The 17188-nt window shown below is 47.6% G+C and overlaps 1 protein-coding gene across 3 annotated transcripts in view; it reads right to left on the bottom strand.

Moving 5' to 3' along the window:
• ctnna2 (catenin (cadherin-associated protein), alpha 2) overlaps nt 1-17188 on the bottom strand; it is a 1959617-nt gene that overhangs the window by 336572 nt on the left and 1605857 nt on the right. For all 3 annotated transcript variants that reach the window (XM_072497636.1, XM_072497638.1, XM_072497639.1), the window contains one exon: nt 3410-3561. In XM_072497636.1, coding sequence (XP_072353737.1) covers nt 3410-3561 — 152 coding nt within the window. The remainder of the gene's footprint in view (nt 1-3409; nt 3562-17188) is intronic.

The raw sequence follows: 17188 nt of genomic DNA, 5'->3' as shown, positions 1-17188 counted from the left end.
TTGCTATTTCTTACCTCCCCCCATATAGATTCCACATCTTCTAATCTAAGATCATTTCTTGCTATCATACTTATTCCATCTCGTACTAACAAAGCTCCACAACCCTTCCTGCCTGGCCTTTCAAAAAGTCACATACTCCTGAATATTTAGTTCCCAGTTTTGATCTTGTAACTGTGTCTCTGTAATAGCTAGAAGAACATGTCCATTATCCTCAATTTGTGCCGTTGATTCATTTATTTTCTGCCGAATGCTATGTGCATTTAAGCAAAGCCCTGGGCGGGATTCTCTGATCCTGGGGCTAAGTGTTGACACCATCGTAAACGGCGGAACGTTTTACGACGGCGTCATCTGGCCCCTAGGATCAGCGAACCTGTGCCGCATAGGGGCCAGCACGGCACTGGAGAGCCTCACGCTGCTCCAGCTGCTGATACGGGCGTCAGCACGGGCAGCGCGGGTCAGCACATGCGTGCCATGGTCAGCGTGAGTTCGCGCATGTGCGTGGGTTGACGTCTCCGCGCCGGCCCCAACGCAACATGGCGGAGACCTACGGGGGCCTGGCGCGGAGGGACATAGGCTCTCACCGGGATAAGCCCATCCGCCGATTGGTAAGCCGCGATCGCGGGCCAGGCCACCGTGCAGGCCCCCCCAGGGGTTGGATCCCCTCTCCTCCCCACCAGGTAACCCCCTGCAGCATGGACGGCGTGGTCCCGCCGGGTAGGACCACACGAGAACGACACTGGCGGGGCTCAGCCGAACTCGGCCCATCGCACGGGGAGAATCGCCGGGGGAGGGGGGGGGGGCATGTAGAGCGGTGAATCGGCAGTCCGGCGTCGGAACGGCGTCACGTGACTCGCGTGCCCCACTCCCCCTGGCGATTCTCTGACCCAGAGAATCCCGCCCCATTAATGTTGTCTTGTTACCATTTTTTCCCCTTCTTGACCCTATTGGCTGCTGTTTTTTCATGTTTGTACACTTTGTCCCTTTCTGTCAAACTTTAGGTATCATTAGCTAATTAGCTGCCTTGTAATGTTGTCATATCCTTTTGCTTTGTAAGCCCACATTTCCCCTTTACAGAACCATCGCCTCCTCTAATTGGTTCGTTGTGCTTTAGTCATTGGGGCTACAAGCCACGAAAATGTTTTTAAGCCGCTCCTTAAAGCCCATCTCGTGACCAAACTTTTAGCCACCCTTCCAGATATCCCCCTTCGTCAGTTCCTCTTCTGTGAAAGGAATTGGGCAGGTGCTCTGTGTTAATGGCATTGCACAAAAGCAAGCTTTCGTTGTTGAGGTAACTATATTAACCACATTTTATAAGTTGATGAATGCTGTAGAGTGTGCGACTGAGTTAAATTTATTAATATTTATCTTGTCAATGCCCTTTAAGTATTAACTTCAATAAAATTATCTCTGAGTCTTCTCTTCTCCTGTGTAAACACAACCAGTTTCTGCACCTGCTCCTCATAATGCAGGCACCTTATCTCGCTATTAATTTAGATGCTCCTCCCTAGAATGCCTGGATGCCTTTGTCACGATGGCTGGGACACTTTTACAAGCAGTTTTTGAGAATTCTGTTATATTTCAGCTGCTCTCTGGTCCAAGATTTTATTCATTCTCTTCCCTGCTGCAACAACTACTGAATTATTCAGCAATACATCCAGCAGCACCTCCAAATCCTTCTCCTGTGTAGCGTAAGATGTTATTTATCTTTTTATCACTGTTTGTTATCCTTTCTCTGTGTTGTAACTTCCACATTGAACAAGACTGACTATTCATCAGCATCCCAAGCTATCCATTTCCTTATTTTTTTGATCAGCCTGTTTCCACTTATCTGGGTTCCCTCTCAGCTTTTGTGTCAACTACCAAAGGGGGAAGGTTATGGGTGGACTTTTACCATCTTTTCGCAGAGTGTGGCAGTGGGCGGGAAAACCGGCATTGAAGCCATTGGCACCATCGGCGGTTTGCTCCACTGTGCCATTAGCAACATGGTGCAAAACCTTGAAGGGGCAGGTCCCACGATGTCACAGCAACTTTGTTTTTTAAAGATTGGGGCACCATTTCTAAAGGCTAGCCTGGTGCACAAAACGTAAAATGGCCCCCCTCCCGCCATTCTGCATTTGACCCCCCTCCCCACGCAACATAGGGCGACACGATGGCACAGCGTTAGCACTGCTGTCTCACAGCGCCAGGGACCGAGGTTCCATTCCAGCCTTGGGTGACCATCTGTGTGGAGTTTGCATGTTCTCCCCATGTCTGCGTGGGCTTCCTCCCGATGCTCCGGTTTCTTCCCACAGTCCAAAGATTTGCAACTTAGGTGGATTGGCCATGCTAAATTTACCCTTAGTGTCCAGGGATGTGTAGGTTAGGTAGGGATACGGGGAAGGGGTGGGAGTTTAGGCCTAGGTTGGGTGTACTTTCAGAGAGTTGGTGCAGACTCGATGGATCGAATGGGCCTCCTTAAGCACTGTAGTGACTTTATGGTCCTATAATGGCAAACTGTATGTTGAATTGCTTTTAATGCATGCATGGGATGCAAGCGTCGCTGGCTGGGTCAGCATTTTGTTGCCCATCCCTAATTGTCCTTGAACTGAGTAGCTTGCTAGACCAATTCAGAGGGCATTTAAGTCAACCACATTGCTGCGGGCCTGGATTAGGCCAGACCAGTTAAAGATGGTAGATTTCCTTCCCTAAACCCCAAACCCCAAAGCATTACCCAGGGTTTCTGGACTATTAGTCCAGTGAAAATACCACTTCACCACTGCCTCCCCAAGTTTGTGTTAAGTGCATCTGCAGCCCCACTCGATAGCTGCTGGCTTCCGAAAGTTTAGCAACACATTCAGTGGTACAAATATTTTCTGTGAAGGAGGAGGCCCACCAATACCATCTCGACTATAGGTTTGTCAGCACCGCTCAATGGCCCAGAAAGCCCCAAATAAATCCAGGTACAAACTGCTTGAAATTGACACCAAAACAGGGATTCTCCTTTTCAAATGGGCATTGCAGGGGTTGTCTGGCAGGTGCTGCCTGAGATGTTGCTGGGACCTCATCCAGTTACCAATCTGAAATATTGAGCCTTTCTGGTGCCTCACTGACTGCAAGAGATTATGGAGCGAAAAGTCACTCAGGAGTGTGATTCTCAAATATTGCTTTAACTGGGGATAAATTTAAACCTTTGATGCTTTGCAAAACTTGCTGAAAATTTGAAAGGAACTTGTGTACCGTGGAAGCGGTTCCTCAGTCATAATGAATGGTATGTAGTCTTAAAATGGGAAGTAGACTGAAACGTGAAGATAATCAATCCATAGGTTGAACACTGAATGTGACACATCTAAAATTGAGCCTTTTTGTATTGGCTTTATGAAAAACCTCTATATTTTAAAGTCTTAGCAAAGTAAACAATTGGCGAGCATACCCTTATCATCAGCACTGCTTTCCTTATGTCACGTACTCCATCATAAACTAAGCGTGAAGCATCTATGAACTCATTCTCTTCGAAAGCCTGTGGGGGATTTGTACTCAGCGCTTCAATTGCAACTTCCACTTGTTCAGCAAAACGAGGCATAACTGGATGGGAGAGAAAAAAAAACACACACAAGGAAAGCATTAGAGATTTGTTTTCCAGTCTCCATTCCTGCCTTAAGGCTTGAGCACTCCTTTAAAGTCTACCCAAGCTTGTCTTATTGTCACAGACTACAATGCAGATTGGACGCTGATTAATTCTGCAGATGCTGCGTTAAATCGGTAGAAAGAAAAATCACTTCAGTGCAAATGTCTTAAGACGGAGAGAAAAGAAGTGGGATTGTAGGCGGTGACTTCATAAAGATTTGCTTGGGAAAGAAAGCAGATGCTCAAATATTAAATATTCCTGCGCATTGCAAGTCATCAAAATGTTAATATCAAATCAATTAAATTAAATTGAGGCATTTGATAAAAGTGCCAATTTATTCTCCCTGCCCTTATGTGTATGAATGTTTATTTTACCGCTACAATTGATTGTGTAAGTTAGTGGATTTTGGATTCACAACATATATTTTTATTTATTCAATCGATTTAATATTTACAAGCGATGGCATTTTTGCCTCGGAGCTAAGAATTTAAGATTTTGAGGCATGAAATCCCGACAGTGCAGAAGGAGGCCAGTCAGCCCATTGAGTCCGCTCACCGTTTGAAAGAGTGCCCTACCTAGGCAACCCTATAGTGCCACTTCACCTTTAGACACTAAGGAGCCATTTAGCATAGCTATTTCCACCTAACTTGTACATCTTTGGACTGTGAGAGGAAACCCGCACAGACATGGGGAGAATGTACAAACTCCACACTGACAGTCACCCAAGGTCAGAAATGCACCCAGGTCCCTGGCGCTGTGCGGCAGCAGTGCTAACCACTGTGTCACCGCGCTGTCCAGAACAGGAACGGCAAACGATGTCATTGCCACCCGGAAGCCAATTGAGGCCCTTAAATGAGAACCAGCGATAGTTGTAGACCACGTCATGTGGACAACTCATCAAGTAAACCGCGGAGGGTGGTGCTTGCAACCTTGTGGGGCACAGTCCAACTTGAGTAAGCCATGTCTAATAGAGAGACTCACCAGTGTGGACACCCAAGAGTGAAGACCCGTGACTGCTAACCTCTATCACCTTTGCTAAGAAACCCCCTTCCCCAGGCCGACTGACCCTGGCAAACATGCGGACATAAGGCAGCACAGTAACACAGTGGTTCGCACTGCTGCTTCACAGCGCCAGGGCCCTGGGTTTGATTCCTGGCTTGGGTTACTATCAGTGCAGAGTCGTCAGTTCTCCCCGTGTCTGCGTGGGTTTACTCCGGGTGCTCTGGTTTCCTTCCACAAGTCCCAAAAGACGTGCTTGTTAGGTGAATTGACATTCTGAATTCTCCCTCAGTGTAGCCGAACAGGCGCCGGAGTGTGGCAACTAGGGGATTTTCACAGTAACTTCATTGCAGTGTTAGTGTAAGCCTACTTGTGACACTAATAAAGACTATTATTACTTTCACTCCAGCCTCCATCGACGATTCTGCAGCCTGGACCTATTGCAGTACCGGCAGTAGCCACTGCTCCTGATGGTGCCGCCAGTACAGGGGAGCTGCCAGCCTCTGGTTGGCCAGCACCTCTCCAAGATTCAGCTGACCATGGTGAGGACCACAGCCAAGCATTAAGCAGCTAATTGGTGTTAAATCCTGTTGCGTTGGCTCGGAATAGCCATGGCGGGGTTGCCACCAGCTCTCCACTGGTTGGGTCCACTACCATGAGCCCAGGACTAGCGCAGAATTATACACCCAGATGGAGGCCATTAAACCAATCATACCTGTGCTGGCACTTTGAAAGGTCTCTACAATTTGTCACACTCCGTTGTTCTTTCCATCTAGTCCTGCAACTTTTTTTTTCTCAAAGCACTATTTAGACTTACACTCACAATGTATGCTTGCATTTCAGCACAGCACTGAGGGAATACTGCACTGTCAGAAGTTCAATACACTAGAAAAGATATGACACCCGGTTTTCGTCTGCTTGATCATACCAGACTTTGAGGAAAAGCAAGAAGATCCCCAGAGTCTCAACAAACACCCTTATGTAATGCCACAAAAAATAAGGTGAACTGGTTATTTATCTCAATGGAATCTCACTGCCCAACTGATTGGTGCTTTTGCTATTGCATTTCAAAGTAATCCCTCGTATGTATAGCTGAGAGATTCTTTTTCTGTGATTTGATAAAACACTAAATACATGCAAATCTTTCTACCTAATGCAATCTCTGCTTCCACAAGATCCAGTTTAAAGCTAATTCAATGTTTCCTATCCACTGTCTGAGCTTCAGTTGTTGAATACTGAATTAGAATCTCTATAGAAAGAAGTGTTTAATCGTGGTATAGCTCAGCAACCAAATACTGATCTAGTAACCTTACCAAAGGCTCCCTCCACCTCTTGAACACATTATGGTGATCAGTGTGGTCCCAAAGGGTAGGGTTCCACCTTTCCGCGTGATTGCAATTTTTCTGGATAAATTAGACATATTTAAATATTCATATGTATGTAAGACAATCCTGTGGATTTCAGTAGTTCCAATAACTGATGAGATTGAAAACCAGTGGCCAATATGCCTTCAAGGAACTGAAACTCAGAACTACATGATCAATCAAATTCCAGAGCAAATTCTGTAGCATCATTTCTAACTAGTTCAATCAAAATATTCATAGACCAGTTAAAAAATGTCCGTTGTAGCAGCCCTTGAAATAAAATTTATATAATAAAGTAAATACGAAGGACGTTCAATAAACTCAAAGGATGTCAGTCATGCAATCAGTCCATCAACCCCTATATCCACACCAAAGAACACTCCAGAAGGTTTCATTCACAGCTATACTTCAAGCACACATGCTGACCCTACCAAATAGCATCAGACATGCATACATGCAAGTCCAAAACATTGAGCCACAAAGCATTTGTCAAAACCCAAAAGAAAGTCCTTAATCTGCCGAGTGCTTCCTGCTCCCCATCATCTGCAATGCTCCTCACTCCCTGCTTGGCTTCAAGTTCTCTGCTCCTGTCTCTTCTCTGAATGCTCCCAATTCTGGTTCAATATTCAGCTCCCAACGTTCCAAAAGTCCCAGGTTTGCTCCCAAATGAATTGATCTGGAAATGGCCAAGTGAACAGTGTTGAATGTTTGGTATAGTGCGGTTATGGACATGAACACCTTTCATGGGACCATCGATTCTTCTAATGTGTGAAATCTGTTTATATATAGCTGCAGAGATGATCAAATGACAATTCGGGGCAAGTGGCAACAGAGGCAAACTTCGCAGCTACTGATGAGATTGCCATTCAGGCAATAAAGAAACAAAATCACACTGTTGCTTTGGACAGGTTACCAAAGGAAAGTCATATGGTCATTGTTTTTAAAATACATTTTTCTGGGGTGGGCATCGCAGATTAGGTCAGCCTTTGTTGCCCTTCCCAAATTTCCCTTGAGAAAATGGTGGTGAGATACCTTCCTAAATCGCTGCAGTCCATTTGGTGTAGGTACACCCACAGTGCTGTTAGGGAGGGAGATCCAGTATTTTGACCGAGTGACAGTGAAGGAACGGCGATTTATTTCCAAGTCAGGATGGTGAGTGACTTGGAAGGGAACATCCAGGTAGTGGTGTTCCCAGGTATCTGCTGCCCTACAATCATACCCAATGCAAAAAGTGGCAAAATCTGCCTGCGTCATTGTTTTTCGCTTTGTTGGAGGCCTCAACTTTACTGAACGAAGAGAAACAAATGATGCTCCTCTTTATGCAAAAAAATATTTGTACCAAATTGACAATGTTCTGAATGTTCACACTTGTAATGTTTGAAATTTGAAGGTCAACACTAATAGGTGTTGGTGGGGGCTCGGAATAATGCTCGACTGGGAAGCAGGATACAATCCTCACTGCTGAAGTGTCAGACAATTGCTCAAATTTTGTCTTGAAAATTGAACACAGTGGATGCGAATTCCATTGCTCTAGCACAGCTAGATACAGTGTTATGGAAGTCAAACACCCGAGCAGCGCATCATGTTGAGAAGGACACTCGTATAGGCACCTTCTGGCTGCTGAGATGGTCCTATCATGGCATCTCACAGCTCTGCCAGCGAATGCGTCATCCAACATGCAAATTTGCACCATGCAGGTCCATCGTACAAATTTGGTTGTCACTCACCAAAGATCGAACGTTCAGCTCGAAGGGGCCGAACGCTAGCACTTCTAAAAAGGCCAGGGGCCTAACTTGCAACAAGGCACTTTTGACTGAATTCTGCTGTTGCAAAGTCTCTGGAAGCACGGTGGGGTGTTTTTGCATATGTTACAGTGAATTGCTAGATTTGCAAGGGAGTGTTTATCATCACAGCGAGAGCAGAGGATTTGCTGACCTGTGCACAGAAAAGCTGCAACAGGTATAGAGGAGCTGTAGTGGAAGTGCCTCTGGGTCTGCAACATGAGATGGGGAGATGGTTAGCACTGCTATCTCACAGCGCCAGGGATCTTGATTCAATTCTGGCTTTGAGTGACTGTAGATGGGTTTCCTCTGGGTGTTTTGGTTTCCCCCCACAGTCCAAAGATGTTCAGTTTAGGTAAATTGTTCATGCTAAATTGCCCCATAATGTCCAGGGATGTGCGGATGAGGTAGTGTTACAGGGTTGCAGCGATAGGGCAGGAGCCTGGTTGGAGTGCTCTTTCAGAGGGTCGATACAGACATGATGGGCCAAATGGCCTCCAGCTGCATGTAGGCAGTTCCTGATTCTCTAGAACAGGGGCTGCAGCGAGGGCAGGCTCTGCCGTACTTTATGAAAAGCTGGAACCAGATTCTTCCAAGCTCCCTGACAGTGTCGGGAGGCTGTCTGAAGGTCCAACCAATGCACCCAGCATTGCGGCACACATGCCTATCAGCATTCTGTTTGCCACCCCATCGAGCTTCTCAGCTAAGGCCACTGTAGCTGAATTAATGATGATCTTGACCCTCCGCTGAGCTGTCAAACGAAGGCTGCAGTCCACTGATCCCCAGTGACTCACCAAGTGCTGCCCCAATTTCACATTAGCCTCCAAGGTACGTGCAGCGTCAGTATCTCAGCTGTGCCAATAAATAAGGTGGTGGTTGCAAGGGTCAGAGCAAGCGATGGGGTCTCTTCATCAGTGGTGCATTGTTGCTACAGCTTCCTCCTTTTTAAAAATTCATCCATGGGATGTGGGTGTCCCCGGCTATGAGAGCATTTATTGCCCATCCACAATTATCCTTGAGAAGGTGGCGGTGAGCTGCCTTCTTGAACCGTTGCAGTCCATGTGGTGTAGGTACACCCAGACAACCGTGAGGGGGAGTGTTCTAGGATTTTGATCCACTGACAGTGAAGGAATTTTCCAAGTCAGGATGGTGAGGGACTTGGAGAGGAGCTTTCTGGTGGTGGTATTCCCATGTATCTGCTGCCCTTGTCCATCTAGATGGTAGTGGTTGTGGATTTGGAAGGTGCTGCCTAAGGAGACATGCTGAGTTCTTGCAGTGCATCTTGTAGATGGAACACACTGCGGCTACTGCATGTCGGTGGTGGAGGCAATGAATGTTTGTAGAAGGGGTGCCAATCAAGCGGGCTGCTTTGTCCTGGATGATGTTGAACTTCCCGAGTGCTGTTGAAGCTGCACTCATCCCGTCAAGTGCAGAGTATTCCATCACACTCCTGACTTGTGCCTTGTAAATTGGCGAGTCAGGAAGTGAGTTACTCACTGCTTCAGTATCTGAGGAATCGCGGATGGTGCTGAATATTGTGCAATTGTCAGCAAACATACTCACTTCAAATTTCAAGTATCCTAAGTGCGAACATTCAGATGGAAAGCAAGAGCTCCATGATCATGCATCTGCAGCTTGCTCTTCATGCCAGATAACAGGAGAAGGGCAAGTCAGAGCTGAGAAGGGGCCTAAGACAGGAAGATACCATTTTCTCAATGTTCTGAGTGATTGATGGCGTCATGGACTATTTTGCAGCCGACTCAATGATGCCGAGAAGCATCTCCTGTGCAGATAATGCACATCTCCTTGCCCCCATTAGTTCTGCTCTACTCTCTTCTCTTGTGTGTCACTTTGTCCTTTGAGAGGCAGGACAGAATGTCAATGATTATGGGTGGGATCCTCCGGCTGTTCACACCAGTGGGATCTTCTGGACCCACTGACATTGCACTCCCACTGCTGGTTTCCCATATGGGGTGGATTCAATGGAAAATCTCATTGACTGCGGCGGGAGCAGAAGATCCCACCACAGGCCGTCGTCAGGCCGCCTTTTTTCGCTAAGGAACATGCCACGAGGAGGCCAGAGAATCCCGCTCTGTGTCTGTGTGATGTGCCTGCTATAGCTGAATAGCTGGAGGAATGTGGAGGCAACAAGAGGTGTGTGAGGCTGACAGCATTGGTAGAAGTGTGAGGTGAGGTGGAGTATTTGGATGCTAGGCCTGAGTCCAGAGTGCCAGAGAGGGCTGTTGGGTAAGTGATGGGAATGTGGTGCATTGAGCAGGGTGAGAAGTTGATTGAGTGTTGTTCAGGAAATGTCATGTGCATTCACTAACATGGATTACATTACATAAGGTCATTAGACGTCTTGTGGCATTGCTACCAGGTCATCAGAACCAGCTGCTGGGAATTGAAGTCTTGGCCAACTGCTCCCACTTTATTCTGAGGATGATACTTAAAGTCTCCCTGACTGTGTGGACCATGGCATCTTTCCCCCTGTCGACTTCCATGTCTAAGGTGTACAGTTCAACATCCATGTCCGTGGAACCTACTCACTCCCCTTGTACTTTTAAAAAATTATTCAGACTTGCAGCATACCATTCAGCAGCAGCCTCCTGCAATTCAGCGCAGCTTCCTTTTAAGAGGACCAGACTGTCTTTAAGAACAGAAAGCTTGAATTACCACTTGTTATTTCTCACACTGCGTGGCTTGAGAGAAAAGGCAGTCAACAGTGGGAAATACTTGGTGCTATGCTATAATCAGGGAAATGAATGCACAGTATCAACTGTACATCTTACATCCACCTCAACAAGTAAGAGCATGAATTGTGACTGTGTGCCCAGAAAGCAGCTTAGACAGAATTTTAGCCCAAATGCTCTTTTCATATAAGAAAGATTAGTCAACCCTTGTCGTGGACCATTAAAGGTAAAGTGACTTTAATTTTGGCACATCTTCATCGACATGTGCAAAATTCTTGTGTCAAGCATAAAGTCATTACATCATGCCCATTAAAAGCAGTTTCTGAAAGAGTTAATGCTTCAGAAAAATACCTCTTGGGTGTTACACATCCACACATGATTACGAGATATTGATTGTAGTAACAATTCAGGCCTAGTACATCGACTCACAGTTTCTCCCTACCTCCTCATGCTCTCAGGCTTCCACAACTCTATCCCAGTATCTCAATCGCTTCATCAAGTGCCACAGACCCGACTATTCCATTCCTTTAGTGTGCACACACTACTCTGCAAGGACCTGAAAGGCCTTGCTCATTCTTGAGTGCAGCCAATGCCCAATGAAGGGGCCCAGGTTTCAAGGGATTTCAGACTCCAAGGGTTGAGTTTTTGGTGGGCATTGAGACCTTAATCTGGATTGGCAGCTGGCCAGCCCTGAAGTTCCAGTGAGGTCGACACATCTCGATTTGGACAATCACAAAACCTGTTGCACCATTCTGTCTGCTTGTCTTCCCAGTGACTTGTGATAAGAAACAGGAGCTGATGGCTGATCTTATTGTGACCGTAACACATTCCCTTCATTACATTTGACTCCCTTGTAGATGCAAAATGTGCCGAGCTCAGCCTTGAATGTCTTCAATGACACAGCCTCTACAGCTCACTGGAGGAGGATTCCAAAGATTAATAACTTCCTGAGAGAAATCTCTTCACATTTCTGTCTTAAATCGGAGACCGATTATTTTTAAACTGTGCCCCCTAGTTTCAGATTCCGCCAGGAGAGGAAACACTCGCTCAGCATCCACCCTGTCGTATCTTATATCTTTCACTAAGATGACCTCCCATTTCCGAAACTCAATAGAGTATAGGCCCAACCTGCTCAGTCTTTTCTCATAGACAACCTCAGGAATCAGCCGAGTGAACTTTCTTTAAACAGCTTCCAGAGCAAGTATACTCCCTCTTAAATAAGTTCACTCCAGGTGTGGTCACACCAATGCATTGCAGAGTGGCAGCAAAGCTTCCCAACGGTTATGAGGGCCAACATCTCATTTGCTTTTCTGAAATCAAAATACTGTGGATGCTATGAATTTGAGATCAAAGCAGAAAATGTTGTACAAAATCAGCTGGTCTGGCATCGCCATTGGAGAGAGAAACAGAGTTGACGTTTCGAGTCTGTGTGACTCCTCTTCAGAACGCTGAAGAAGAGTCATTTGGACTCGAACCGTCAACTCTCGGCTGGATTCTTCGGTCCCCCCAGCCGCGCCATTTGCCTGCAACGGGATTCTCTACTGCCATTGCTTGTCAATGGGATTTCTAATTGAAGCTATCCCACATGAAACCTGTGGGCGTGGGGGGGGGGGGGGGGGGGGGGGGGGGGAGAATTCCAGCCTCTGTTTGTAACTACACCGACGCTGCCAGACCTGCTGAGTTGTTTCTGCCTTTCTAATTGCAAGTCTCCCCGGTGACTTGCTGTGCCTGCATCCTAACATTTTGGTGATTCATGTACAAGGACCAACAGATCTCTCTATACTGACGTCTCTCTCCATCTAATTCATATTCTGCTTTTCTATTCTTTGTGCCAGTGGACAACGGCAAATTTTTCCACATTTTACTCAATCTGCCAATTTATAACCACGCAATTAATCTATTTAAAGAATAAATCACAGGATGTGGGTGTCACTGTCTCGGGCAGCATTTTTATAGGTCATCCCTAATTGAGAAGGCGGGGCCTTTTTGAGCTGCTGCAGTCCATGTGACAGAGGTAGACCCACGATGCTCTTAGAGTGAGAGTTCTGGGATTTTGACCCAGCAGCAGAGAAGTAACGGTGATATATTTCCAAGTCGAGATGGTGTGTGGCTTGAAGGGAAACTCACAACTCTTTGCAAACTCTTTGAGTGGAATCTTGTGCCCTCTCCTGTTGTGAGTTTGGTGGGAGAGTGTGGCATTTGATCAGGTTGAGGGACCCACCATCTTCCCGCTTCCATCTTGAATAAGCTCATGGCAGAAAGGCCCTTATGTGAGCCACAACTCTGCCACAGCTGGTATTATGCACCAGGAAAGGGTGGAAGGAAGTCACGGAAAGCCACCACACTATCAACCCCTACCCCATGACCTCCTCTTGCACACCCCCTCCCTCTCCTCCTCCCCCACCACCACCATCACTCAACCCTGACTCGGTATCTAGCGATGATCCTAGGCCTCAAATGGATGCCATGCAAACAGCTTCCTGGGCCTCACCACCACTGCTGCCATTCGATAATGCTTCCAGACTCTGATTGGCCAGCAGCTATTAATGAGTGGGACCTCTGTCCCTGGGGTCCGTGATCCTGGAGAAGGCTTACTCCTGACCTGCTAAATGCCTGAATGGGAAAGATGTGGCAGGCCTTCCCTGAAAGAGGCAACATAGGTCTTTCGCCAGCTCTGCAGACAGTGACTGAGACCCGTAACACTTGCACAAAATGTTGCCCATAATGTCCTCTTTACAATTTGTTTTCCTACCTATCTTTGCAATGTCAGCAACTTTTGACCTAATACAGTCAGTCCCTTTATCTAAGTCATTAATATAGATCATAAATAATTGAGGCCCCAGAAAATTATAATATAATATAATAATCTTTATTGTCACAAGTAGGCTTACTACAATGAAGTCACTGTGAAAATCTCCTAGTCGCCACACTCCGGTGCCTGATCGGGTACACTGAGGGAGAATTCAGAATGTCCATTTCAACTAACAGCACGTCTTTCGGGACTTGTGGGAGGAAACCGGAGCATCGGGGGAAACCCACACAGACAAGGGGAGAAAGTGTCCACTCCACAGGCAGTGACCCAAGCCAGGAATCAAACCCTGGTTCCTGATGCTATGAAGCAACAGTGCTAACTAACCACTGTGCTCCGTGCCATCCTATTCACTATCCTCTATCCATGCCAATATACTACCTCCAACACCACAAGCTCATACCTTGTCCAGTAATCTTTTATTGGTACCTTACCGAATGCCTTTTGGGAGACATGATGACATGGTGAAGTTATTCTAATTATCTTTCCAGTCTAGGGAGGGGAATATGTATTTTTGGATTCGACAGGATGTATCTGTAATAGAAAGTGTTAATTGTCCTGGCCAGAGACATTTACAGCATTGAAGGGGGGCAATTGTCTCCGCTTCCTTATTTAATTCATCTTTAACAGGTCTAAACCGAGGTGGGGATTGTGCATAATTCTGCAGCAGCTGATTTTGTTCAATGTGGCACTGTGAGGAAACACGCCAAAGAGAAAATACTGCTAATCACTTTCACGCTTCTCAAGCAGCTGAGCTGGCCCTTAGCCAAGAACAACCAATCAACATTTTGCTCGTCCAACTGTGCTGTACGCAAAAGTTTTGAAAAATCTCACAATGAAAAATTAAGGATAGCCTGCTTGGCTGAGCAGGATGTTGAACTCTGATTGAGAGAAAATCAATACATCAAAGACCAAGGCCAAGTGGAGGTTAGTATGCTGCGCGGGGGGGGGAACCCGTAACAAATCAAAAAGGAAAACGGACCATCCATTTTCATAGAATCTACGGCACAGAGACAGGTCCCTCGGCCCAAACTTGTCCATGTCAACCAAAAAGCCCATCTAAGCTGGCCCCATTTGCCTGCATTTGGCCCATATCCCTCTAAACCTTTCCTATCCATTTAGGGGCAGCACGGTAGCATGGTGGTTAGCACAATTGCTTCACAGCTCCAGGGTCCTAGGTTCGATTCCGGCTTGGGTCACTGTCTGTGCGGAGTTTGCACGTTCTCCCCGTGTCTGCGTGGGTTTCCTCCGGGTTCTCCGGTTTCCTCCCACAGTCCAAAGATGTGCGGGTTAGGTGGATTGGCCATGCTAAATTGCCCATAGTGTCCAAAATTGCCCGTAGGGTGGGGTTACTGGGTTATGGGGATTGGGTGGGGTTACTGGGTTATGGGGATTAGGTGGGGTTACTGGGTTATGGGGATAGGGTGGAGGTTTGGACCTTCGGTAGGGTGCTCTTTCCAAGAGCCGGTGCAGACTCGATGGGCCGAATGGCCTCCTTCTGCACTGTAAATTCTATGTCTATGTCTATGTCTATATCTGTCCAAATGCCTTTTAAATGTTGCCAGTGTCCCTGCCTTAACCACTTCCTTCCATATACGTAACACCCGCTGAAAAAAAAAGTTGCTCCTCTGGTTCCATTAATTCTTTCCCCTCTTAACTTAAACCTATGCCCTCTAGTTTTCGATTCCCCAACCCTGGGAAAAAGACTGAGTGCATTTGCCCTATCCATGCCTCTCATAATCTATAAGATCACCCCTCTGCCTCCTAAGCTCCATAGAAAAAAGTCCTAGCCTGTCCAATCTCTCCCTACAACTCAGTTCCTTGAGTCCTGGTAACATCCTTGTAAATCTCTTCTGCACTTTCTCCAGTTTAATAACATCTTTCCTATAGCAAGGTGACCAAAACTGAACACAATACTCCAGGTATGACCTCACCACCACCCTGTACAACTACAACATAACTTCCCAACTTCTATACTCAGTGCCCTGACTGATGAAGGCCAGCATGCCAAAAGCCTTCTTCACTGTCCTATCTACCTGTGACTCCACCTTTAGAGGACCGTGTACCTGAACTCCAAGGTCCCTTTGTTCCACGATACTCCCTAAGATCCTACCATTCAACGTAAAAGTCCAACCTTGATTTGGCTTTCCGAAATGCAACACCTCATGTGTTTTTGTTTTGAACTCCATTTGCCATTTCTCGGCCTACTTACCCAGCTGAACAAGATCCTGCTGCAATTTTTGATAACCTTCTTCACTGTCTACAATACCACCTATTTTAGTGTCATCATGAAAATCAGACCTCATGAAATAAATGTTATGGATGGAAGCATTAAGGACTGAACAAGGAATGCAGTACAAGGTCAAGTGGTAGTTTAATGCAAATTACATTATGCCTTACAGGCAGAATTGCAAACAGAAATTAAATAATATTCCGAGTTCACAATTTTACTTCAAAGAAAATACGTGCTGGTGCAAAGACCTGGGGCGTCATTCTCCGACCCCCCGCCGGGTTGGAGAATCGCCAGGGGCTGCAGTGAATCCCGCACCCGCCGGTTGCCGAAGTCTCCGGCACCGGAGATTCGGCAGGGGGCGGGAATCGCGCCGTGCCGGTTGGCGGGCCCCCCCCCGCTCGATTCTCCGGCCCGGATGGGCCGAAGTCCCGCCGATAAATTGCCTGTCCCGCCGGCGTAAATTAAAGCACCTATTTACCGGCGGGACAAGGCGGCGTGGGCGGGCTCCGGGGTCCTGGGGGGGGCGCGGGGGGATCTGACCCCGGGGGGTGCCCCCACGGTGGCCTGGCCCACGATCGGGGCACACTGATCCGCGGGCGGGCCTGTGCACTCTTTCCCTTCCGCCTCCGCCACGGTCTCCACCATGGCAGAGGCGGAAGAGACTCCCTCCATTGCGCATGCGCGGGAAACTTTCAGCGGCCGCTGACGCTCCCGCGCATGCGCCGCACCGACATGTCATTTCCGCGCCAGCTGGCAGGGCAACAAAGGCCGTTTCCGCCAGCTGGCGGGGCGGAAATTCCTCCGGCGTCGGCCTAGCCCCTCAATGTTGGGGCTCGGCCCCCAAAGATGCGGAGCATTCCGCACCTTTGGGGCGGCGCGATGCCCGTCTGATTGGCGCCGTTTTGGGCGCCAGTCGGCGGACATCGCGCCGTTTCGGTAGAATTTCGCTCCTGATATCGTCTGAGTAACCATGAATACAGAAGATATGCTGCTCTTGCGGTCAAAATTTTGGTTCAATGGATAAGTGTTTAGAAGCATCTTAAAGAAATGGAGAGAGGTAAAAAGAGGCAGTCAGGAATTCCAGAGTTTCCATCTCAGGCAGCTAAAGGCATGGCCACCAAAGGTGGAGCGATTAAAATCAGGGGAACTCAAGAGGCTAGAATTGGATGAGCCAGAGAACTTGGAGGGTTATATGGCTGTAGGAGGCTACAAAGGTTGAGAGGGGCGAGCAAGTCCATGGAGGGATTTGAAAACAAGGATGGGAACTTTAAAATTGAGTCGCTGTCCGACTGGGTGGAGTAGTGAGCAAAAGGGTGATGGGCAAACAGGACTTGATGTGATTAGGATACAGGCAGCAGGGTTGTTAGATTACCCGTTACAGAGGGTGTAAAGTGGGAGAATAGCTCACTTTAGCTGCCTTTCAGGACAATCAGGGCGGGATTCTCTAATCCCGCGGCAGGGGGCCAGCACGGCACTGGAGCGGTTCACGCCGCTCCAGCTGCTGATCCCGGTGTGAACTGGGTGCCGCAGGATCCGCGCATGCGCAGTGGCGCCGGGGCCAACGTACGCATGTGCAGTGGCTTCCTTCAACGTGTAGGAAAGGAAGCCCCCAGCCAGAGAGACCGGCCCGTTGATCGGTGGACCCTGCTCGCGGGCCAGGCCACATCGGAGGCCCCCCCGGGGTCGGACCACCGCTCTTCCCCCA

This window comes from Scyliorhinus torazame, chromosome 3 (assembly GCF_047496885.1).
Source record: "Scyliorhinus torazame isolate Kashiwa2021f chromosome 3, sScyTor2.1, whole genome shotgun sequence".
Lineage (NCBI taxonomy): Eukaryota > Metazoa > Chordata > Chondrichthyes > Carcharhiniformes > Scyliorhinidae > Scyliorhinus > Scyliorhinus torazame.
This window is presented reverse-complemented; position numbering and strand designations above follow the sequence as displayed.